The sequence below is a fragment of the Coloeus monedula genome (genome assembly GCF_965178545.1).
Source record: "Coloeus monedula genome assembly, chromosome: 3".
In the NCBI taxonomy this organism is placed as follows: Eukaryota; Metazoa; Chordata; class Aves; order Passeriformes; family Corvidae; genus Coloeus; species Coloeus monedula.
The window spans coordinates 84,920,731-84,946,472 of record NC_138783.1 but is presented as its reverse complement, the minus strand read 5'-3'; the positions used below and the strand labels follow the sequence as shown (position 1 = coordinate 84,946,472).

The 25,742-nt window shown below is 41.4% G+C and overlaps 1 protein-coding gene across 3 annotated transcripts; it reads left to right on the top strand.

Moving 5' to 3' along the window:
• The first annotated feature begins 13,456 nt into the window (after window positions 1-13,456).
• Window positions 13,457-21,417, top strand: AKAP17A (A-kinase anchoring protein 17A). 3 transcript variants are annotated; one of them, XM_082278915.1, is made up of 6 exons: window positions 13,457-13,490; window positions 13,825-13,956; window positions 14,297-15,039; window positions 17,092-17,240; window positions 17,891-18,131; window positions 19,511-21,417. In XM_082278915.1, the coding sequence occupies exons 3-6, from the start codon at window positions 14,365-14,367 to the stop codon at window positions 20,405-20,407; spliced, it is 1,962 nt and encodes a 653-aa protein (XP_082135041.1). In that variant the 5' UTR covers window positions 13,457-13,490; window positions 13,825-13,956; window positions 14,297-14,364; the 3' UTR covers window positions 20,408-21,417. The 3 variants fall into 3 exon arrangements, with proteins under 3 accessions (XP_082135041.1, XP_082135039.1, XP_082135040.1); XM_082278913.1 differs by having other exon boundaries at window positions 13,825-15,039; XM_082278914.1 differs by lacking the exon at window positions 13,457-13,490 and having other exon boundaries at window positions 13,521-15,039.
• Window positions 21,418-25,742: the final 4,325 nt, after the last annotated feature.

The following is a 25,742-nucleotide window of genomic DNA, read 5'->3' as shown; positions in this document are numbered from 1 at the left end:
CCTCAGGCCATGGCCACGCTGGCCACAGCTGGACCCTAAAGCTTTTTTATGCTGCTGGACCCATGCTCCGGGACCCAGAGAGCTCTGTTTGGAACCCAGAGACTTTGCTGATAATGCAATATGCTTCCAAGAAAACTCTTCATGTAATACAACAGCATTTCTCAGTGATCCAAGAAAAATTCAGTCCAGCTCTGCTGCTGAGCCCCCAATCTCCCAGGCCCTGAGTGCTGCCCTGGCTCTGCGGCCTGGCTGGGTTCACTGCTGCGAAAGGCTTAGGGCAGAAAGAGCCAAGAGTACCACTGGGGTAGCTTTACAGCTCCCATTTTCTTGGGAACTGCATCCATGACCAGATCCTCAGCCATGGCCCTTTCCTGAGCTACACCACAGTCTGTGCCCAGCCTGTACCTGCTGGCCATCACCTACTGCCCCCACTGGCCCTTGCACCTGCCCCATCACTGGAGCCTTCCAGATGCTTGCAGGGCTCTGGGCTGGCCATGATCGCCATCCCTGTCTTATCTCTGCTCCCTTGCTGGGTACTGATGCATTGACCTGGCACAGGAGGGCATGGCCCTGCCAGCCTCATGGCCACTCTTGGCTCCTGGCTTGCTCCTGTGGGGCAGCCCACCCTCACAGCCGCTTATGGAACAGTGGAAGCACAAAGGATGCTCTTTTGCTCACGTCACAGCTACTGTCATTTGTGAACATACCTGGTTTTACAGGTTCCAGTAATTTCCTAAATAAAAGTCAGGGCACTAAACTGAGGGAAAACCCCCAGAATACAGCTACTCTGTGTGTGCATGAAGATGCAAGCACATGGTCAAAAGAGCACAGCTGAACAGAAGAGGAAGTATTTTGGACATTTCTCATTAGAACTTACCCTTTCAGCAGAGAGGTACAGGTATAGGATATGATGTGAACTCACAGGCTCTGGCATCATATCAAACAGAAGTGGAGAGCAGAATCTATAAGACTTCAAGCTCTGCTTTAGTCCTCTAATGGGAGTTTTTACAGAAGGTATCAATTTCCTTACATAACATGTTATCCTTCTAAAAAAAGTCACATAAAAACCAGTGAAAACCATTGGACTTTTTCACTGGCTCCCTGGGGTTTCTCCTAAGTTATCAAATAACTGTCCTGTGAGGAAAACAGTGGAGGGAAGACAGCAACCAGAGTTTTTCACATTAACTCTTTCACAAGAAAAACAGCTACCAAAAAAACACTTCTGTATTAGCCTTTCTCTGTGGAAAGAACCTTTTGCCAAGGTATAGTTGATTTCTTTATCTGAAATCCTTGAAAAGCTCTGTATATTGTCAACCTGAGTATTCATAAGCTCTGCATGCAGTGAGTATTAATTCAATAACGTCTTCACAATGTTCAGTCACAGATGTCTGTCCAGGACAGTGAAAACTTTCCACAGAAAAGTCAATTTTCTCCTCACATTAACCAGTTGACCATGGTGTGTTAACACCAATACAGGTCATCTCCCTGTACTTCACCGTCCCTCCAGCATCCACATCTCATCCACCTTCCCTTGTTCTCATCACCCCAATTTGACTTTCCCTCTTAGCAGCTTGTTGAATTCATGTGCCTGCAGGTGGACAAGAACAGCCCCTCCCCCAGCAGCAAACCCATGAAGAACAAGCAAAATAAAATGAGCAGCTCTCTGAGGTTTGGGTTTTGTTGTCACACAGTCCTCATCCTACTCACTTCTGGTGTTGTAGGCACCCCACCCACGTTTCACACTAGCAGGTATTTGGAAAGAGACGCTGAGGAAAATGTTTCATTATGAAGCCTAAGTGACTTCAGAAGGCAAAATCTGTCTTGGGCTCTTAAATTAAGAAAGCAGTTCTGAAAACTTCAGCCTTTTCCTGAGATGGATTTATGTATGCACAGTACCTGGCATCATAAAACACAAGTGGAATTACACAATTGAGTAAGGGCAAAATACATAGTTAGCTAAATGAATTAACTAGATCTGTAGTTCTAACAATGAAACTGTTTTCAGAGAAGAACTGTTGCCTTAAACAGGCATTCTTTCACAACTTTATTTCACCGTGGTCAAGCCTGAATTCCATACAGACACTTTCAAGAAAATGTGGCTTGTTACAGTAGAGCTTTACATAATTACACAATCAATATAGCAAAATAAAACCACATCACTTACAATCCATGGGACTTTGGGTAATTTATAGATCAAATATTTGTTGGGGGGGCAGGGGTATCTGGAATTTGTTTCACTGACAGATGGAGCAAAGGTAGACCAAAACCCAGATTTACCCTTGTATAACTCAAAACAATATAAGAAATAGCAGCCACAGTTTCACAAAACAAATAGGGCTGGATGGGGTCTTATTTCTTCATATCCTTTCCCTATGGCAGAATTAGCTCAATTTCTAATATTAAATGTTTATCCAACATTTTCTTAGACAGAATGATGGAAAGTATAAGTTTTTCAGGCAATTTGTTCAAATGCCACCTATAAATGAGAAAAAAAGAAAAAAATCTTCCATATGTGATTCTTTACTCAGTCTGGAGCCTGGAGCTCCTGTTCAGCTCACCCTGAACACAGATAATGAGCTCCTTCCTGCATAAGCCCTCCAAATATTCCTCTTCTCCAGTCTAGCCAAACTCAATCTTTTCAACTACAGATACTGAACAAATACTACCACAATTCATTTAGTCCTGTCTGTCAAGCAAACTGTGGAAGGGGTTACTTCTGCTCCTAACGACTTTATCAATTCTAAATAAATAAATAAATTATTGTCTTACCTGATTTTTTAACATACATTGAACTTCTTCAGTCTTTTCTTACTGAATACATTTCTGCTGTAGGATGCCAATACAAACATTTGTTATACTAGTACACCTATTTCCTCTTTTCATTTCTTTTAGTCACTGACAAAGCTATTTTAGAGTATTTGCTAAAATATTCCAGTTCAAAAACCTGCATTTGGATGATGAACCCGTGACTCAGGGAGCACTGTACGGCTGTTTCACTCACCTTGCATCACAAATGCTGGAGTCATCACCAAAGGTATTTTTCCAGAACTGACATATGGTTTGCAGCACTGCAATTCCAATGTATACGTACCTTCCTTTTAAAGAAAGGAGAACTGCAAAGAATTTCTTAAAATATTAAGTAATATCCAAGAAGAAGATGGAGATGAGTAGCAGGGAAGCAATATGTTGTCTCTGTATTAGCAGCCTGATCTGTCCCTGTCACTCAACCATAAGATTAATTTTCCATAGTGGAAAAAACAGGTAATCTGTTTCAATAGTGCTACTTAATGTTCTAATCTGTACTGAGGCTCATGCTCTGCAGCTGATCAGACAAATGACCAGGGCAGGATGGTTCCAATATGACACAGATCTCCAAACTTCTTTGATCATGTATCCCAAGTAAAAAAATTTCAAGCACAACCCTTCAATATATGTATGTTTATTTATAAATAAGTTATATAGATGCACTATTGTATTAATGTATTATGTACATTATAAAACCTACAAGAAATAGAAACTAAAATGGATGAGGTAAAAATGAAAGAAACACTACTTTAAAACCTCATATTTTTATTTTATTGGTTAATGGTACAAAAATATATTCCTCCTGCACTCTGCTGAATTGTCTTTCACACTCCTTGGGGTACAGACACCCCGTTTTGGAGACAACTAGCAAAGACATCACATTAGGTAATGCCAACAATGCCGACAGGGTCCATAGCAAACCTCTGTCACCCCTGTAAAATCCATTTCTATGCTAAAGCTTTTTCCTAATGATAGCTTTTGCATTTGTTTTCCTTATTTATTAAACCAGAGAACCTGTCTGCACTGGTAGTAGTCCCCGTGCTGAACAGGTCAGGTAAGAATCCTTCCTAACTGGTGCAAATGTCTCAGATTGGGAACAGGCTGTCTTCTTCAAGGTCTAGCTGGGATGCTGAAAGAAATTATTACCTCAGCTATTCATTTGTTCCTTAGCAGATTGATCATTTGCCAAGAGCTCCTGTAAGGAAATGTCATATATTAAGCAGTAGAAGATAGAAGCAAAATGGATTGGAGTAGTAATATACATGCAGCTTTCATAAAATTAGTAAAATGAAAAAAAAATTTCCACATCCAGGATGGCCTTGTTCACACAAATAAGAAATACAAGAACCTGAAAGCATCAGAGGTGAAAAGAATCAGAAGTGAGAAGTAAGCTGGGGCTTTCCAAAAAGCAGAAGTCAGAAAGCCTGATGATTAAAACCAGTACATATTCAGAGTTCTTAATATAGAGTCAAAACCTCAATGTTAGTTTTAGGTGTATTATTCTTGATAAAAATTAGAAATACCTGGTAAAAATAGTGGTGCTAATAATAATTTCCCATAATCAATGCAGTTCTGAATTAGTAATAGAAGTGTTTTACTTGTAGGTATTTCATTGGGCTATAGTCTATGCTACAGCACCCAAGTCTAGCACTCCTCACCCCTCCTGAGGTTTAGTCACTCAATTTAAGTTACATTCCATTTTTCCTGTATTAGGCTGTTCTCCTGTTAGTGACCTTCAAGGTGAAACTTCAGTTCTGAATATTAATATTTGTCTTCTTTCTTGGCCATTATCTATATAAGCTAAATTTTATACTATAGCTATCTACGCATCCTTTGTGTTTTGCCTGTATTTCATCACTCTTCAGTGGAGCGCTGGCACAGGCTCCCCAGGGAAGCAGTCTCAGCACCAAGCCTGCCAGAGTTCAGGAAGCCTTTGGAAAATGCTCCCAGGCACAAGGTGTGACTCTTGAGGCTTGTGGAGGAGTTGGACTTTGATGATCCTTGTGGGTCCCTTCCAACTCAGGATATTCTATGATTCTCGTTTTATCATAACTCAGATACACCTCTTTTCACCTGTTGCTGTGAGAGCCTAGTTACTCTGGAACACACTGCTTGAACCCTTGTGGTTTTTAGATTATAGATGAAGGTCAACAAAGAGAGAAACATGTTCTGTGTACAGAAGCCTTTCTAAAGACTGCTGCTCTATACAAGAAATTTTATTTGCTTTGGTGAAACACCAAAATTTGCAGCCAACTTCCTGCATAGAGAAGTTGTGAGAGGGAGATTGAGAAAGAACAATACAAGATTTGTCTTTCTGCTGTTTCTCAGATCTACTTCAGTGCTCAACTTAATTAATGTGATTTTGAATCTGGCAGCAGTGCAGAACCCAAAGTCACATGCAGAAGCATTGACCTCAATTGCTCAGTGTACACTGTGGTGCACTTACAAGTATTGGCTGCAGCAGACTAAAGTGCAGCATGCGCCCCAGCTCCCACAGTTAAACAAGTTGGGCTGTGCATGAGGGCAGCAGAGGTGTAAACAAATACTCATTTTTCCTTCTTCTACTTGTGGTATTTAATCTCCAGCAGAGAGGCCAAACAAATCCGTGCAGCTGATAACATTTAACCTGAGGTAGTGGCTTCTGCCTGACACTGGCTGGGGAGGAGAAGGCATGGAGCTAGGCTCCCCATGACCACAGACAAAATCAATTAGGTCAGCCAGGCTGGAGCTGGCTGACTGGCATTGGTCTTCTGTGTGGGAAAGGGCTCATAGGAAGTGCTTCACTGACAGATCAGCAGATGTGGTTGTCTTTGACATCACTGAGCTCAGCAGGACCACCCAGACTTTTATCTGAAACAAAATACATTAAAGAGTTTATGACAATGTGAAAATAATTGAAAAACACTGTATATACAAATAAAAATCTCCCCAAGTGCTTCTTACAAGTAACATCACATGGACTTAGACCTCATCTTCACACAGGTTGTAGAATATGCCTCACTAGATTCATGCCCCAAGATCAGTAACTGCTGGCTGAACAACAGACATCACAACAAATTTTGCATACTGGGCAATTTAGGTGCTAACCCAAATTTCCTTTATCTTTTAAACTCATCAGTTAACAAACACTACCACCTTTCTGGTGCCCAGAGCCTGGACTGAAAAGTAAAGCTTGCTAGAAATCAAACACCTCAGGCTCATAACAGTGAACAGTGGCTTCTGTGTTAAGAACATCCTGTTTTGACTATGTCGGAAAAATGTGCCCTGACAATTTTGGTTGTGGGCTTGTTCCCCTCTGGGCTGAAATGGAAAATGAGGTTAGGCTTCCTACCTCACCTGAAGAAGCTGATGAATCATGAAGGTTCTGTGAACCTCTCACTGAAAGGATCTTAACAAAAAAATCAACTGTTTGATCCTCAGGAGAGAGAGAGATTCAGCACTCATCTCCTGCAGAGAGCTGAAATGAAGACCTCAAATCTGTACTTGACTTCAGCCTTGAGTAATTTAAGCTTATCCCAACTGACTTTTTAAAACCTTACCTGAGGTGTTTGAATTCCTCCATGCAGGTGTGCCTATAGGAAGCAATAGCTTCACACTTAAAATTTAACCACCACCATGCTTAATTCTTTTAGCTAGAAAGTCTTTATAAAGAAGTTTTGACAGGGAGAGAAATTCAGTTTCAGTCTGTTGGACAAACAGTTCAACTATCAAATTGCTTTTTCTGTGCACTGTATAGTCACTATCAGCTGTCATGAACTTGGACTTGGCAGGCCTTGAGAGTTTATCTTACCAGGATGCTGCTTTATTCTCAAACTGATGTGCTGCCATATCCCTAAACTCACTATTTTAGTAAGAACATGCCAGAATGCCAGTGAAAGAAAGCTGAGTGCAAAAAAGGAGATGAGCCGACAGTCAGGGCAACTGCAATTGTTTGCCTAAAACTATAGTTCCCTGCAATCTTCTGATGAGAAGAGCTTGCTTAAAAAGAGCCATGGGCCCTGAAATACTGATCGAGATCACAGGAGCGATATCCATATTTGTAAAGAAAATTGGGGTAGTCCAGCTCTGTAGGGAAGGGTGATAAAGTTGAAGATAATCACTGTCATAGAATTTAAGTCCTCTTATAATACCATAATCCACAATATACAATGTTTTGGCCATTGTGCCATATATACGTAAAATATTTAAACACATCATAGGATCACAGAATGGTTTGGGTAGGAAGGGACCTTAAAGACCACCTAGTTCCAACCTGCTGCCGTAGGCAGGGACACCTTCCACTGGGCCAGGGTGTTCAAAGCCCCATCCCACCTGGCCTTGAACATTCCAAGGGATGGGGCATCCACAGCTTCTCTGGACAACCTATTTCAGTGCCTCATTCCCCTTACAGTGAAGAATTCCTTCCTTACACCTAATTTAAACCTATGCTCTTTCAGTTTAAAGCCATTCCCCCTTGAACTATCACTACATGCCCCTGTACAAAGTCCCTCTCCACCTCTCATGTTGGCCCCCTTTAGATGGTGCTATAAGGTCTCCCCAGAGCCTTTTCTTCTTCAGGCTGAACATCTCCAACTCTTTCAGCCTGCTCTCACGGGAGAGGTGCTGCAGCATTCTGATCATCTTCATGGCCCACCTTTGGATCTTTCCTGTGCTGAGGGCTCCAGAGCTGGATGCAATATTCTGTGTGGGATCTCATGGGAGTGGAGCAGAGGGGCAGAATCCCCTCCCTTGCCCTGCTGGCCATGCTGCTTTGGATGCAGCCCAGGACATGTTTGGCTTTCTGGGCTGCAAACTCACATTGCCAGGCCATGTCCAGCCTCTCATCCACCAGCACCCCCAAGTCCTCCTCAAGAGTGCTCTCAGTCAATTCTCTGCACAGCATATATTTGTGCTTGGAGTTGCCCTGACCCTGGTGCAAGGATAGAAGGAAAGAAACATTAAAAAATGCCATCCCTCAGCTCATTAAGCAAAAGCTTTCTAAAAGAGGTAAAAAGTTCTCTGGAATACTAGCAAGCTTGTGAAGACAGAGAAATATCACTGAAATCCAGTGGACATACCCATGTGTGCTTACCAGTAAAGGGTAAAGCAGGAAATTGAAGCTAAAGACAAAAAGTTTTTAGGCTTTGCAGTTTTGCCCACAAAGTCTTTCAGATAAAACCACCTGGCTGTCATGATGCCTTTCCCTTTTTATAGGTCAAAGGATCTTGCAGTCATGACATTTTCCCTTTCTAAATCATACCTTTTGACTCATAGTTAGGTCCCCTTGCACCAACCTAAATAACTTTTCCTTTGGTGCAAAGCTTGCAGCATGTGGTTATTTCATACCAAATTAGAAGTAAGACAACAATTAAACTGTAGTGTAAGTAGCTGAAAATACACTGTTAAGTTAGAATTAATTACTTCTTTTATACTTAAAATTACTTGATAAAGTCTTTTTATTCTCTGCCCGCTTGCGGAAAACTGTCACTTTATCCTTGAAACAGGACTGTCATTATATCAGAGATAACTACTGCCCAAAGAAATGAAATATATGGCAACCTCCCTTCTCCCTCTGTCTTCTCTTCCCATCATGCCTATAATATTACTGCCAACAGAATAGAGAAGTGCAGGTTAAATAGAAATAATGAAAAAAATGCTTATTCCATCCAGTCATTGCGCTGTTAGGAAAAATAGCTCACTTACAGTGATGTTGTGGGTGTTGCAGCCATAATACTGGAAACTCTCAGGATTTATGTGAGTGTCTAGATGTGGACAGAATAAGTAAATTCTACACAGATATGGGTCAGACTTTCCTGTGGTGCAGGTCAAAACAAACTACACCTAAAGCTGATGTCACTAAACCAGCCTTATGCCTCCTTACTTTTATATTTTCTCCTGCTTCCAGGTGACACAACAGGCAACAATACCTGAATATCTGCTCATTTGTGGCAAGTTCAAAGTTCAACAACCTAATCTTTTTGGAAGCTTTCAGTCTCTGGCTGGAAGCTGTTTGCTCTCCAATATTAGTAATATGAAGCATCGACATGACTTTCAGAATTTCATTCTGACAACCCAGTCTTTTTTTTATACCTAAATTGTCTCTTTAACTGCTGATATACCTGGGGAGGGAAGGGAGGAGAATATTTGCAAATTAATCTTGGGTGACTTGTCATTCTCTAGCACAGAATCACCAGACACCTGAGGACTCTCCCTACACAAACTTGAGTGTCTCTGTCATCTGCAGAAGGACCTTAGGAGAAAATCAGTTTACATATACATATATATATATATGAATGTTTGTATAAATCGATTGATGTATAGTGATGGGTATAGAAGTATGTATACATATACATATACATATACATATACATATACATATACATATACATATACATACACAATGGGCCAGAAACAAACTTTGATAAAACTTTGTCATAGATTTGGGCCACCTAATGATTATTTCAGCTCTCTTAATCTGCATCTTAGTATAAACTCAATATCTGGTAATAGGAATGACTAGAAGACATTTTTAAAGATGTAATTAATGAGCCCTGGCAGCACACTCTGGAACATATTGACAGTACCTGTCTGCATGAAAAGAGCAGTGTTACGTGCAAATCAAATGTGACCTGGCTGGGTCATCCTTCCTTTGTTTAGCTTTTCAGATTTCCCAATCAGGCCCTGGAAAATGAAAAAAAAGGTTGCCAGGAGCAAAAAGAGTGAAAACACAGCAGAGCATTCTGCCACTGATTCCACTGACATCCCTGATGAGTGTGTTGGGAAGCAAGGCTGGGCTATAGACATTGCTGCTGAAACATGGAATTGATACCAGTCATTTATACTTATGTCAGATCTACCAAAATACCTCTGGTCTTTCTGGATTAGGTGAAACTTATAGTGGGCAGGGCAGGCTGAACCTACAGAGGGGATCTTGTCTGCTTAAAAGATCTTGTCTTCCTCAGAATTGTAATTCTTCAATTGTAGTAATGCAGTTTTACCTCTTTAAAAAAACAAACTCTTTAGGGTGCCAACAGTTGCACTAGCAATGAATCTTCCAGAATCTGTCAAGAGAAATATACTGCTGAGGAAGGTTAGTGTTATTGACCCACTGCTCTCTTCTGCTTCAGAAAGGCCAACAGCTCTTGCTTTTCACTCCATAATTATTAAGAAAATTTTTGGACTTAAAAAGTGCACATAAAAAACATGAGACGCTTTCATGATTGGTATCAACCTGTAAAATGTAATACTGTGGAGGAAATATTTAATTTTCAAGTGTTAATTTCAATTCCATTCAACTATTTTCCCCTAAACAGATAATGGAAAAAAATAGGAAAAAAAAATCTAGATCTTTTACTTTTTGATTTATTTTAAGTGATAGTTTTTGAAATCTGCCAGTATGGGAAAGCATCTCATGGATGCCTGTGTAAAAACCAAAATAACCAGTAATGCATCTGACAGCAGAGTACTAAAACTTTTTAAAAAACACATTGTGCTAACAAGTACAGTACAATGTGTCTTGGCAATTAAACCTAAATTTATGTTTTATAGACTACTATAGTTTGACCATAAATTGGTTCATAAACCAATACCACAACAGATGCCAATTCTCGATGAAAGCAAAAAGCAGAAATGTTGCCATTTCTGTTTAGTGTGAGATAGATGGCAGTGGGCATGGGCAGAGGGATAAATTAGTAGAAACTTATCTGCTCTGCATCCTACACAGTGCTAACAAGTCTAATTCTCTGCCATAAGGCTGAGTTAGAGAGAGTAAAACTGGATCTGTGTATTTTCATATTCTATTGCTTTGAGCAGAATGCAGTAGCCAGACCTGTAGAGAATCAGGCCTAGGAAGCGATTATTAGTTCTAGTTAATTGAAGCTGCCCTACATTAGCATATGTATTACTTCTAATGTTGTGTGTTGTTTCCAAGGCAGATGATCTGTCACACCCACAAACTTCACTGACACACAGAAAAATCCAAACAATAAAGAGCGGAGCTAATGGAAGGAAATGGAATTATTTGTGGAGCTGTTTCTTACCATGGAAAATAAACCAATATATTTCAGGTTCATTCCTCTCTACCTACCCACTTCGGGGATTAATTTTGCTTTGTGGGGAGAGGCTATTTAGAGCCTAAAACCAGCATTGTAATGTCTCTTCAACAGTTATGCAATCTTTTGATCTGAGAGATTCTTCTGTGCTTCTGCCTCCACTTTCAAATTCCATTTATAAACGGTTCAACTGCACAGTGAATCATTCAGCTTTCCCTCTGTGGGAGAGAATAAAGAGATATCCTCTGTTCAGTGACAACAGAAAACAAAAATCATATGCAAAGGAACTACAGGGTGCCACATACTCTGTTTCTAAAAATATATGTACCAGGAGAATTTCTGGAGTAGTAGAAAAGATTTAGATAAACACAGGAGATAAATCATTCTCCAAAAGATACAGCTAAGTTTTACACTAAGAATAAGTTTTCTTCTTCTTCTTCTTTGGTGTGTTTTGGAGAGGAAGGAAGATGGAGAGTAAGGAAATGGAATTATACTGGGTTGTTGTTTCATGTTATGTAAACACCCACGTAACATCTTGCATGCATTTCTGCAAAAGACCACTAAGTTCAAGAAAACGGTGCATTTCAGGAAGAGCAGAAGTACACAGATAGGACCGTGTGTAGTTGGGAGGATTACAGCCTCTTCCAATCTGTATTCTGGCATGAATACAAAACCTAGTATCTGCTGTTTATAGCCTATTTTAATTGTGTTTATAAACAGATCTCTTTTATATATGTAAGTAACAAGCACTCCCTCTAGTGAACTTTTGTGGGATTTGGTGTTTTAACTACTGAAGGTACAGATGAGAAAGTTCATAGGTAGAAGTGAGATCTCCCATAAGACTATCTACTGAATTCAGAAAAAAAGGTACAAGCTTTTAGACATGATAGATGGTTTTTAAGGTCAATAGCGCAATGTATTTGGCAGAGTTGGGGAAAATAAATGTCTTACAGTAGAAACAGATTGCCATGCACAGTTGCACTCAGATACTGTCCCTCACTGATGTTTATGCTGGTTCATCCTTCTGCCTCGCTGGTGTCATATCCTTGCTTTACTGACCTTCACTTCAGACTCTGAAAGCCAAAGGGAGACATTTCATTTACCCATTTAGATATTTCACCAAAAAAAAAAAAAAAAAAAAGAGAATAACATATCTGCCCAATGCAAAGGAGTTCATTTCAGCAGAGACAGTTTACCCTCTCTATACTGCAGTATTGATGCTTGATTACATCTTTTAAAAGTTGTGTACATTATCAATACTTCTTCTTGCCCATTTATCTTACGATATCATTAAATATTATACTTGTAACCATTCTTTCAAGTATATCAGAAAAATAGTCGGTGATAATTTTTAAAGTTGCGGCTGATGTCCTGTCACGAGTAACCTCAATGCTGGTATTTTGTAACTTTTCAGAGCATTGTTCTAGTCCTTGAGTTTAAAATACAGAATATTGATTTCTGGCTCAGTCTTGAGCAGTGGGGCTATCATTATGCACAGGATTCAAAACATATCTGGAACATATCTGGCTTAGCTTCGTGTGCTCCCCAGGGCAAGTTTGTAGAGGGCAAGACTTGCAGGAACTCTCAGAATATAAAACCCATGCTGTTTCAAAATGTTGTATGGTAGCAGTAGCTCCTGATTCTGTGTTTATAGCACTACATAACCATAACAGAAACAGAGTAGGGTCAGCAGTTACCAGCATCTGTGGTGTGAAATAGCACCTCTGTGCAACAGCTGCAGTCTTGCTGCAGCTGCTGGATTGATGGTGACCTCCTGCACTGAGGTCAATGGTGCTTCAAAGCCATTATTGATATCCAGCCTGCTGCTGAAGGTTACTGCACTCAGTTTCTCAAATGGTGGAAGTCTATCCAAGGCTAGACCTGGTGCCTGTTTTAAAATGGTGGAGCAGGGGCAGGTGACCACAGTCACCCCTGCTCTGCCTTCCAGGGGCAGAGTGGCCTTGGCTGTGCCCTTGCGTCCTGGGCTGACAGGGGGAAAGCATGTCCTATGGAGTGCATGTCCTGTGCTGTGCATGTCCTGTGGAGCGCATGTCCTATGAGGAGCGGCTGAGGGAGCTGGGGTTGTTCAGCCTGGAGAAGAGGAGGCTCAGGGGAGACCTTATCGCTCTCTACAACCACCTGAAAGGAGGCTGTAGCCAGGTGGGGGTCGGTCTCTTCTCCCAGGCGACAGGACAAGAGGGAAAGGCCTCAAGATGTGCCACGGAAGGTTTAAGTTGGGTATTAGAAGGAATTTCTTCACATAAAGGGTGATTAGATATTGGAATGGACTGCCCAGGGAAACAGTGCAGTCACAGTCCCTGGTGCTGTTTAAGGAAAGGCGGGACGTGGCATGGTCTATTACCGTGGTGGTGTACAGTCACAGGTTGGACTCGATGACTCAGAGGTTCTTTTCGCACCTAAGTGATTCTGTGAAAGGGGGAAGCTGCCATGCCGTGCCCCAGCGGTCCCGAGATGCCGGCTGTCCCTGCGGCCGCAGCTCCCCGGCGCACAGGAGACCCCGCAGCCGCCGCCTCCCGCCCCGCCGCCAGGCGGCGCCGTCACGCCGCCGCGAGGCGCTCCCGTAGGCCGGGGCCTCGCGCCGCGCGGAAGCGGAAGCGGCGGCGCACGGGGGGTGACGCGTCCCGGCGGCTGCGGGTGAGGCGGGCGCGGGGAGTCCCGTCCGGGGAGCGGGAGCGAGGGACGCAGAGCGGGGCTCTGCCTGCCGGGGGACGCGTAGGAGCCGACGGCGGGGGGTGCGGGTCGCCCTGGCATCGGCGAGGGCCGCTTTCCCTGCTGGCGTCTTCCCGGCGTGTCCCCCGCCGCCCGGGCTCCGCCCGCCGGGGGCAGCTGCCGGCGGTGGCCGCTGGCTCCGGTGTGATTCGCGGTGCTGCCCAGCCTTGCCCTGCGGAGGCTGCTCGGCGCTGCCGGCAGGGAGGGGCGGTGCGGCTTCGGGCTTTTAAATAAAAGGGGCGCTTTTCTTTCGTTGCAGACACCTTCGAGGTCTTCCTTCCGGAGAACGTGAGATCCGCCTCGGAGCCAGCCTGCTGGGGTTCACTGGTTGTTAAGTAGATTTGGGAGCGGTGTGACATCGCGCCGCCAGTCCCTTCCCTCCTGAGAAAGGGTAGCTGCTTTCTGAGCCATCACATACCAACTTCATGTATTCCTAAGATTGTCATCAGCTTCTTGTTTTCTATTCAGAGGCGTTACAGAGGTTTAATTACTTACAGGTTCTAGTGGTTGTAAAGTAATTTAAGATGTTTGTACTACTCGGTTGTAGTTATCTAATTCACTCTTGTATTAAGAGACATCGTTTTAACTTGGGAATGGTTAAATCGCCAAAGAATTAAATTATTTATGGATAAGGGCTATTTTATTTGACTACTGTTGGCCTGCAACTTAAACTTGCATCTTTTATTTTTTTATCCTATGCTTTTTCTTTGTTATGGCTGCTGCAACAATAGTTCATGATACATCAGAAGCTGTAGAGCTCTGTGCTCCCTGTGGGTTATACCTTAAACCCATTACCAAAATGACCATCAGTGTGGCACTTCCTCAGCTGAAGCAACCAGGAAAATCCATTTCGAACTGGGAAGTGATGGAAAGATTGAAGGGGATGGTGCAAACTCATCAGTTTTCCACTCTGCGGATTTCTAAAAGCACAATGGATTTCATTAGGTTTGAAGGAGAGGTCGAGAACAAAAGTTTGGTTAAATCTTTTCTGGCATGCCTTGATGGCAAAACAATAAAGCTGAGCGGCTTCTCTGACATTTTAAAAGTGCGTGCTGCGGAATACAAGATTGACTTTCCTACCAGACATGACTGGGACTCGTTTTTCCGTGATGCGAAAGATATGAACGAAACCTTGCCGGGGGAAAGGCCAGATACTATTCACTTGGAGGGCTTGCCTTGTAAGTGGTTTGCAGCCAAGGAGACTGGCTCGGAAAAGCCAAGTGAAGAAGTCCTTATAAAAGTTTTCCAGAAATTTGGAGAAATCCGTAATGTGGACATACCCATGCTGGACCCTTACAGAGAAGAAATGACTGGCAGGAATTTTCACACTTTCAGTTTTGGAGGCCATTTAAACTTTGAAGCATATGTTCAGTACCGAGAGTACGCAGGATTCATCGAGGCCATGAATGCCCTGCGAGGGATGAAGCTGATGTACAAGGGCGATGATGGCAAAGCAGTGGCTTGCAATATAAAGGTGAGAGACTGCAGCCTTTTGTGTGGGAATCCACGTGAAAGCCCAAGTACAGCTAAATGTTATTTCCATAGTGCTTGAAACCTTTATCTGTAAACCATAGTGATGACAACAGGTGATATTGATGGCACTATTGTAGCTTTATGGGACAGACATAATACAATTTTTAAAGGAAAATGTTGGCAGAAAAATATGTTGTTAGACTACATGAGCAAAGTGAGTGGGTTTTTGCTTTTTTCTTAACAAGGCAATTTTAGAAATGAGAACTGCTTATGGAAGGATCAAGTTCATGAACACGATTTTCTAAATTTTTTAGAAAATGTTTTTATAAATTGTGATTTCACTTAAAATTCCAGTTCAGAAAAAGTTCAGACAAATTTCACCAGAAGTTTGACTGTAAAGTGCTTTATTCTTCCATGTGTTCACTACAGAGAGACATTTTGGGGGAGAATTTCACGGCCTCTGTATTTGGTCCCTGCACTGATAACTAGGTCTACCAGTCAAGGGTCAGAACTGAAAGTTTTAGTAGCATGTGGCCTGTATGGTCTGGGAAATACACAGTTAATCATTAGCATACCTTACATACAGGAGGGCCCCACAAAAATTTAAATGATAATTTTCATTCCTAGCACAGCTTCCTGTGAATGCCCTATGCTTATTTCATAATGTTTGCATACGGAGTTTTCCAGAAGTAATTTTCTGTAACCTCATTGTCTTAGAAATTACAGCTATGACAGAAGGGAACAAGGCAGTCTGTTCAGAGGTAGTATCTCTGAAAGCATGGCCTCAAGAAAACTTACTCTGTTTGGAGGTGGTCTGTGGATTTATGTGTTGGTTGAGTGAAATGTTTGCGGAGGTATTTTGGTATGCCCAGTAGTCATTCATCAAACCAGGGAGTGTATTTCAGAAAAAAAGCTTGAGTATTCCTTTGTGCAATCTGGGAACATGCACTTATTTAAATTGTAGTTTAGTCAGTGTAAATAAAATAATCTTTTATCTTGTTATCAAAGCTTCTCACTTGCGGGATAGAAATTGTGCCTTGACCTGGTGAAATTCAAACTGTCATTTACATGCAGGGGATCAGGGTTCCCAAATTTAGTTTGGCTGTGCAAGAGGAATCAAGCCTTCCTGGCAGCTGCCCTGTCAGGACAGCAGCTCTCTGTCATACAAGGTCACAACATCTTGTCTGTTTGTACCTATTTGTCCTTTCAGTCTGTTAGTGAAACATCATTTTGCATAGAGCCTGGGTAGATTAAACTGCAGAGGATGTGCTCTTTGTTCTCTGCCCTGTGGTTCATGACCATGGGTCTGCGGAAATGTGTTATAGATCCCTGCCTGCACTCAGAATTGGAGATTAGGACACTGGGGCTGTGGTGTCTGGTGGTGTCCTGTTCCAGCATGCAGCTGGACGTGACCAAGGTGTGTTCACATATCCTGGAAGCTGAGCCCCTCTGAGGTCTCATTTTTCAGATGTGTGTGTCTTTCTTTTCTTTCTCTTCCCACGACTTGGGATCTTAAGCCCAGTGTACCTCAGTTTGGGTTTTAGAACGGGTGGGGAGGCTTAAACCAGGTGCTGAATGTTTTAGAACTATTTCTTCTGCTGAATTTAAGTATCACAGTTTTAGACAGAAAGGAAGGCTGTTACTTAAAGCTATTTCTACCTAGTGCTGTACAGTCCCTAACAGCATTCATTAATTAAGAGTTTTGTATGTGCCCGTTCTGACACATTGGACAAACAGGGTCTCAACCACTGAAAACATTGGATAGACAGAGCCTCAGTCACACTGGGGTTTATTTTTGGTTGTGAGACACACAAGTATGAAGTGGTATCTGATTTTGCCATGTGTGCACACATTTAGTTCCCAGCTACCTGGTTACAAGAGGTGGAGCTTTCTCTGGGCACATAGAGAAGTTCCCTTTGTTTTGAAAAAAAGTTTTATGCACCTGATTGTACTTACACCAAGGTCTAAGTTAAAATTGTGTGGGTTGTCAGGTTGTAATTTTTAATTTTTTTTTCTGTCTCCTTAAAACTGTTTTCAATTGTATCATGTAAAGGTTTCTTTTGACTCAACAAAACACCTCAGTGATGCATCAATTAAGAAGCGTCAGCTTGAAAGGCAAAAGCTTCAAGAGCTTGAAAAGCAGAGAGAAGAACAAAAACGTAAAGAGAAAGAAGCTGAGGAAAAACAAAAAGAGGAAGAAAGGTATTTATTCCTTATTGTTCAGTTATATTTTTAACAATCAGGCATAACAAAATTGATCCCTCATATCAACTGATATGCATCAAAAGATAGAAAATAATTAAACACAAGTTTTCTGTAGCTAAAGTGAAGTACTTAAAGCCATGTGGTTATTTAGTTTACCACTTATGCTTATGTTCAATTCAAAATATTAAAACTGCGAAATTCTTAATTTCCTAAACATCTTGCCATTATACACCTAGTTTCAGAAACCCTTGGCCTTTAGCATAAGCTACCATTTTGTCCTAGTCACTGAAATAAAACCCACCACCACTGCACACATTCATTGGCTTGGTATTTTTCTTCGTGCCATGATAATTCTCTGCCCAGCTGCCTCATGCATTGTTATTGTCTCTGGTCAAAGTAGTTCAAAAATAATTCTTTGCTGTAGCCATTTTTGTCTTTGAATTCCAGCTTGTTTTTGAAAATAGACAGAATATGACTGCTGTCACAACTAAGGGTTAAAATGTTCCGTTTTCTACTTTTGTTCTGCAGTAATCAATATGACTTATTTAGAAACAAATTTACTTGAAGTATAAAATGTATTTTACATGGAGTAGGAGTTTGAAATTGTACTTGGCCTTGAAAAGGCAAAAATATTTGTCTCTTTTTAGGAAGCAGAGAGAGCTTGAAGAATATGAGAGAGAGAGAAAAAGAGAAGAGAAGTTGCGCAAGAGAGAGCAGAAACAGAAAGATCGTGAAGTTCAACGGAACAAAAAGCAACTTGAAAAGCTTCAAGCTGAAGAACAGAGAAAACTTCAAGAGAAGATAAAGCTAGAAGAAAGGAAGCTCCTGTTAGCCCAGAGGAATCTTCAGTCCATTAGATTAATTGCAGAACTGCTAAGCAGAGCAAAGGTAACTTCAATATTTATTTCACAAGCTAATGAAGAACCCAGCAGAACAAAGCCCTTTACTGGCTTTAAAGGAGGTGGGGAGCACTGTTCATTAAACAGGTTTACTACCTCTGCAGCTGCTATTCCTTAGACCAAAATTTCAGAAAAGCTCAATGAAACAGTATTTCTCTCTTGGTAAAACATGCACTTGTAGGTAAGTGGGAAGTGAACTTGAACCTATCGTCCTGAATAGCATTTTTTACCTGTAAATTAATTGTTGGGTTTTCTTAAGTCTAGCAAAAGAATGTGTGAGCATGATGAAGTGAACTAACCACAGAGGATAAGATGCAAGACTCCTTCCCTAGTTCCAGTTTGGATGCTGTTTCCCATCTGCCTTGTAGTGATTCTGTTCTCTGTTCTGTGCAGTTTCAGAGATTGAACTTTCATTAGTCAGTGTTTGAAATGTGCAGAATGTTTCTTCTGTAGGAAAAGTACTGTCAGCAAAGGTTTCAAATATTAGATCCTGTCTCTCTAACAGTATTTTTATTTTTCCACTGAAACACTGAAGCTTAAGACTTGGATAAAACCTTATTAGGGTGTACTGTATGTGAAATATTTTCTGTAGAAACAAAAAGCTGTGTGGAAAAGCACAGGTTTTTTCTTGATTCCAGTGCACTTCAGGAGTGTTTTTGAACTCAGTGCTATGTACAAATCAGTTATGTACTAGAAGAAGGGAGAAATGCCTTTTGCAGACTTTTTAACTTGGTAGCTGTGGGATAGAAAGGTTGTCTGATGAAAGAGAGAGTGTGTTTCTTTCATTTAGAGAATTTTGAGGTCTGTACTAAGCCACTTGACTTAGGTCAGAATAAAGATTGAACCTTTTCCAGTATCATGAATTTTTAAAGTGGTTGACAAAATGACAATCAGTTTCTACATAATTTTTGTCCATTTAATTACTTGCTGTTTGTATGGACTCATTGTAAAGTCATCTATGAACCACAAATGCCAATCATCTAAGAGAAGTTCTTTTCAATAAAATTTAAAACGTTTTTAATTTGACTGAAGCCTTCAAGTGTTGACCCTGACAAATGTATTTCAATATTGCAGATTTCACATGGTGTTACTTTCATTATATTAAGGAGCCATGAAGACAAAGCTTCTACTCAAGAATTGTGGACCAATAGTGTTTTCACCTTACAGCAGTTTTGCATTAGTGGGTTTTGTTGCTTGATTAGTTTTGATTTTTTTTTTCCCCTTTAAGAAGGAAACACCATTTTATTTTGGGATGGTTCCGTTTGTTAGATTTTAATTTCTTGCCATATTGCTGCCTTTGTGTTGCTGTAACTTGGAAACGAGCAGGTCTTTTTGTTTACTCTTACCTTCCCTTTGACTGTCTTTCAGACAGTAAAGCTTTTGGAGCAAGAACAGAATGAAGAAAAGATTTGTCTTCAGCAGCTAGAGGAGAGACGAAGGCTCCAGGAGGCTGAGCTTAAACGTGTGGAAGAGGAAAAGGAGAGAGCACTGGGTTTGCAGAGAAAAGAAAAAGAACTGAGGGAGAAACTACTGAACAATCTTCTGAACAAGAAAATGGATGCAGTTAATCAAAGCAAAGAAGAAACCAAAGCATCTCAGACTGACATGCCGAAAAGCCCTACTGCTGTTCCACACACTGTGTCATCCAGCTGCATCACTTCTACCTCAGGACAGGCTGTCACTGGCAAACTGGCTCCTGGCTCTCAAATAGTAGTAGCATCCCCTGAAAGTGTAAACACTCAATGCAAGTACTTAAATGGCAGCATTCATGACAAAGTTCATGTCAAAGAAGGTCAGAATCTCCATACTACAGACTCTGAGAGGTGTTCTGACCAAAGAAGTTCGGGGGTACTTTCATGTGTTCCCACCAATAACCAGGACCAGAAGAGCCTCTCTAGCTGTGACCAGAACACGTGCAAGAAGGACTTGCACTGTGAGCAGGACAAACGTGGCACAGAGCCAAGGAGAAGAAAGAGCCGTTCATGTAGCAGCATAAACAGTGATGAGAGTAAGGGTAGACGAGAGAGCAGCAGACACAGAAGAGATGTGAGTTACCGGGATGAAAAGCGCAGGAAAGAAAGGAGGTATTACAGACGCTCCAGCAGAAGTTACAGCCCTCGCCGAAGCCGCAGTCCTCGTCGAAGAAGTGCCAGCCCCAGGCGTTCCCGTTACAGAAGAACGCGCAGTAGGGAACGTAGGCGGGACAGGAGAGAAAGGAGTCGTAGTCGCAGAAGTGCGAGCAGGAGACGAAGGCACCGGAGGTGATCACTGAGTAAGCAAAGGAGCACTTGGAGTGGGTAGTGGAGGCCTTGGCTCCTTTGAAAGGCTTGGTAGGACAAAAGGGCCAGAAAGTTGTAAACGAGACCTCATCGGTGTGACTGCTATAGAAAACACAGTTGTTTTAACCAATTTTTAGCTTGCATCTAGTCCCTTAAATCAAGAAAAGAGATGCCAGATTTTTTTGACCTTCCTTCCTTTGTTGTCTCTTTGTAGGTTTTTATGACAATGTAGCTATAATCACCGTGCTTGTGCTCAAGTTCCTAAAGTGCTAAAAGTCAACCTGTTTCAGTTTTCTAAACCTTAATTTTAGCATATTTAGTTTTTATCTCCGTATCACCTAATTTGGCTTAAGAAATATGTGGGTGCCAGTTATAGGAACTTCAGAGGTGATAAACTATTACATACAGATTTGATTTAAAGTGTTTTCTGGTGCATTCAGTGAAATTATGTTTTAACGAAGTAGATTTTTATTGATTGAGGTGGATAGCAGGACTTTCACATTTTTCTTAAAACTGACTATAAAGATATGCAGGATACCTTTTAAATTGCTATGATTCCTTCATATGTCTGTATGATGCCAAGCTTTGTGGCCCAAGTTATTCTGGCATGTAATGCCTTTGTATAATCATACTTTCCGTGTAAGAGAGACACACTGGTGTAGGAAGTAACAAGCAGTGGTAAAATGGTTGAAAGTTGTTCTCATATTTTGTTCACATATTTGGCTTTGTAATTATTTCAGGTGGCATAGGGATACTTGAAACATATTTTCAGGTACATAAAGAGCTAGACATTGTCTTGAAAAAGGGGCCTTCTTGCTAAATTATTTCTACTTGTGTTGTTGGAAAGTAAGGCTGCAGTGTTTCTTGTTAAATCCATTTAAGAATACTTTTGCTTTTAAAATGCAGCTCAGGAATATTAAAAGCTATAATGTTACAGTGAAAGAGTTTATTTTGCATTTTTATGGTAAAATTAAAAAGAAAACTGTTTCCAGTGAAGTTGCTGTTTTCATGTGTCAGTATATTAAAATCTGCAGAAATGGTGTTTTAAGAACCTGTTTGTTGAAAGTGTCACTCAGCACATTTGAATAATGAAGTTCAGCTTCTCTTCTTGATGGTCCTGTTGTGTTACAGCTGTGTCAACTGTTAATTCAGCAGGACGTGTACTCTTTAACTACAGCCTTCAGATGCCATTTTCCTCACACTGATGCGTGAAATCGAAGTGCATCCATTTCCTGGAGTGTCTGAGAAGCACATTAGTGCTGGAGCTCAGCTGGATCCCTGGCTGACTGAGTTTGTCTGCTTTACTTTCAGTCTGTGTGGGTTTGTTTCTTACTAGACCATGCTGCTGAAATCTTTGTAGTTTCTAGCTGTGAACAGAAAAGGTAAGAATTGAGAACACTAAATTGTGAGGAGTTGTTGTGTCCCTTGAAGGCAGAGAGGCACAGACAAATCAGAGAGCTGGGCAATCACCAGCCATATGAAGTTTAACAGGGGCAAGCGACAGATTCTGCAGCTGGGATGGGGCAATTCTGGATGTATGGACAGACTGGGGAACGAGACTGGAGAGCAGCCCTGCAGAAAGGGACCTGGGGGTTGTGATTGACGGCAAGTTGAACGTGGGTTTCAGTGTGCCCTGTCAGCCCAGAGGGCTGACTGTGTCCTGGGGCACACCAATTACAGCGTTGCCATTTGGTCAAGGGAGGGGACTGTTCTGTGTCCTCCTTTCAAAATCTGGAGTCTTCCCTCGTGAAGCTAAGAACTCAATTCCCAGCTTCTTTCCCTGTGTCAGGCAGCCACACCTGTCAGTTTAAGTGTACTCTAAAATCAGGCTTTGTTGCTGGGGAAAGTTCAGGTTCACTCTTAACTGATATGTTTGTTTTCCTTCAGTAGTGGAAAAATTTCCCCAATTGGCCTGATAGATGTGGTATAAATACCAGGTGTAAATCCCATTAAATCATGGGTTGGACAGCTTCACTGTACAGCCCTGTGTTCATGCCCACTGGAAAGCCCAGCAGTGAAAGAGACCTCTGAGCCCTATTTCATGTACTGAGTCCCAAGAAATGCCCAGCATCATGCTGCCATTCTTGATCATTCTTAAATCACATGGTGAGTCAGGAGGAGAGTTTTCTCAGTTGTGAGAATACACCTCTGTTTTTGCACTTGGTTCCAGGAGAGATTTCACATCTGTCACCACAATGTCTCCTTTATGTCCTTGCAGAGGTGCAAGAAGGATAGGATAAGTGGGAACCCACTTTGCTCTTGAAGATGCATAGGGTTTTGGAGTGTACTGATCATCTAGTGATAAAAGGGAGCATGTGACTTCCTCCTGTTGGAGGAGGTGAACCCTGCTTATCAGGCTGCTTTTAGCAAGGTCTGAGCTGAAGCAGGTAGGAAGTTTGTGGGCCAAAGCTCTTGAGCTCCTTGTTCTGGGCAGGAGCTGTGCATCTGCTCTCTGCATGGTGCTGCTGCCTCATTGTGGCTGTTGGCAGTGGCAACCGAGAGTTGTTTTTCTGAAGCCCTTGTGAGGCAAAGAAGAACAGGAGTCTCAAAGGGGTAAGTAATCTAAGTTCCTGTTGCTATGGACAGTGTTACTGCGTAGTCCTGTTCTTATCCTCAAAGGAGAATGTCTCTTGTATCTGAGAGCTGATGAGCCTCTCCACGTACCAGACTTTTGACCTGCAATTTTTTTATCTCCTGGCCTCAGCCTGCACTATGTGACTCGGGAAGAAGCTCAGTCAAACAACAGCTTTGCTACAAGAGCAGGGCCAAAGCCCTTCAATATGATTATTGTGATGTTTTCCATCTGATTACTGCCCACTGTGGTAATTTTGATAATGTATGAGTCAAATTGCCAGAAGTAATTGATATTACTAAAAAAAACAATTACCAAAGCTGTAACCATATCCAAGTCCTGTTTCTAATTGGTTCTACCTTTGTAATCTATTCAGTGACCTAAAATAAAGACATAGACATAAATAGGTATGTGTATAAAAAATATTTGATATGTTATCTGGAAGCATCATCTTTAAAGCTGACAGAGAAAAGGGGAATTTTTGCAGTTGCTCCCAAAATTGTGAACACAAGATTCCTTCCATCAGTGCCACAAGGCTATAAACACAAACTAATGAGAGTTGATGGGTGATCAGGACTACCTGGATGTCGCACCAGTGTCAGCTTTAGGGCAGTTCTTGTGTAGGATCATATAGCAGACTATTGTGGCTACTCCTGTTTGATAGCAGAGGTAGAGATGTTGTTACATTCTATATGACAGCAATTAAACCAACTAGTTTGGCAAATACCTTAATTTATAAATATGTGGGCAAAATTGGCCACTGATGTCTTGTATTAAATCAAATTAGTCTTTATTATGTATTGCCTGTGTCTTGATCTGGTATTCCGCTTTTGAGGTTTGGTTATTCTGGATACAACACCCATTTCAGTAAGCTTACATCGCATTGATCTGGCCTTTCCCCGGCCTAATGAACATATTATTTGCAGAAGGTATTTTTTGCTGCTTCACAATAAATTTGCAGTTGTCTCTAGTGTTTATATAAAGCAGCAATCTAGTTGCAGTTGATTCTTCAGAACTGGGTGCACAGAATGAATGATCAAGTATCCTGTATTAATCTAATACTGGGCTATTGAGGCTTGTTTGAAGTGATGTGCACCAACATTCTTTCCTCTATAGTGGCAGCACAGAAAATGAATTTGGTCTGGTTCCCTGCCACATGCTGCACCTCCTGAATCTCCTGCTGCCTGACAAAAAAAATATAATTCATATGTTAGCACAGGCTAATGCTTTGCCATAGCATATGTTACAAAACTTTTAAAGGGCCAAGGCTGATTGGAATTGCTTTCTGATACCTAGTCTAGCTGCATGTGCAGTGTGGCACCTGCCAGGTGAGACCTACCTGCTCTGCAAGGGATGTTCAGGAGTGCTGTCCATGATATTGGACTATTTGTAGGACAGTATGAAGCAATGTCACTCAGGCACTGACAGCAAAGTGTCTGAACAAGAATTGATCACCTTCAGATTAGATTTTCCCTGCAATTCTGCATATGATCCTGGACATGTGTTTGTCAATGTTCTGAAGAATTGCTTAGTGGTGTCTGTTTCTCTCTACCTTACCTGTAAAAGGGAAGGCCTGGAAAAATCTCTTCTGCTCACTGCACATGGCTTGCTGCTGTGGTTTATAGCAGCTGGCAGCTCAGCTCCATGCAGCTGCTCATGCACCCTTGGTGAGATGGGGTAGAGAATTGTGAGGGTAAAAGTGAAAAAACTCGGATTGAGATAAAGACAATATAAAGGTAAAGCCAAAGCTGCATGCACAAGCAAGGCAAAATGAGGAATTTATTCACCACCTCCCCTGGGCAGGCAGGTGTTCCTGCCATCTCCAGCAAAGCCAAGCCTCTAAAATGGTCTGTTTTAGGCAGCTGTGTATCCACAATTTTCCTTTGTGATGCTTGACAGAGCACAAGTAATTTCTGAAATCAGAGCCTGGCTCAGCTGCTATCCATCTTGCTTTTCTGTTTGTATCTCTCTCTCTCACTTTAAAGTTTCTGCATCTACCACTTTTAGCTACTGTACCTGGCTATTGTCAGGAAGACTATGACTCTTACCTGCTGGGACTTTCTTCTGATAGAAATCTCAATAACTATTTAGTTGAATTATTTGTTGAGACATTGTTTGCAGTCCACGAGTTAAGCCAAGAACAACTCTGGATTGCCTGAGATGCACTTTAAAAGATGTTCTCAGTCAGAGTTTTTACTGTAAGTGAATGTAAAGAAAAGGGAGGGTTTGCTTAGAAAATGAGCTGGATATACAGATTTTCCCGCCCACTCCAAGTGTTTGCCATTAGTGTATGTGATGAAAACAGGAAAAAAAAATTGGTCAGTGCCAAAGTGATGGAAATAATAGTCATGTTACTAGGAAAATGCATTTATTGTAAAATATGAGAATAATTAGAAGCTACAAAGAAGAAAAGGAGCATTTTGTTAAAACTGGATATTTTATTTCAAAGAAAAAGTATGATACTGAGTATCTTGGCTTTTTAGGATTGTTAAAAAAAAGGTCCCAAACTGTATTATTTTAGTGCTCTTCCAGGGCATCTGTTATAAGCTGGGCATACTTAGAGACTTAGTAATGATAGCAAGGCACAGTTGTCTCCCTCCTGGCATTATTGAGACTCATTGTAGTCACATCCCTGAGATTTGTCGTTTTTGCTTATAAGGAAGGTTTCATGTATGAAAATAGTGTAATCTTCCATTTTTCACTGGCAGACACATTCATTTTGCTAAATCTCCTTTGTTCATAGATAATT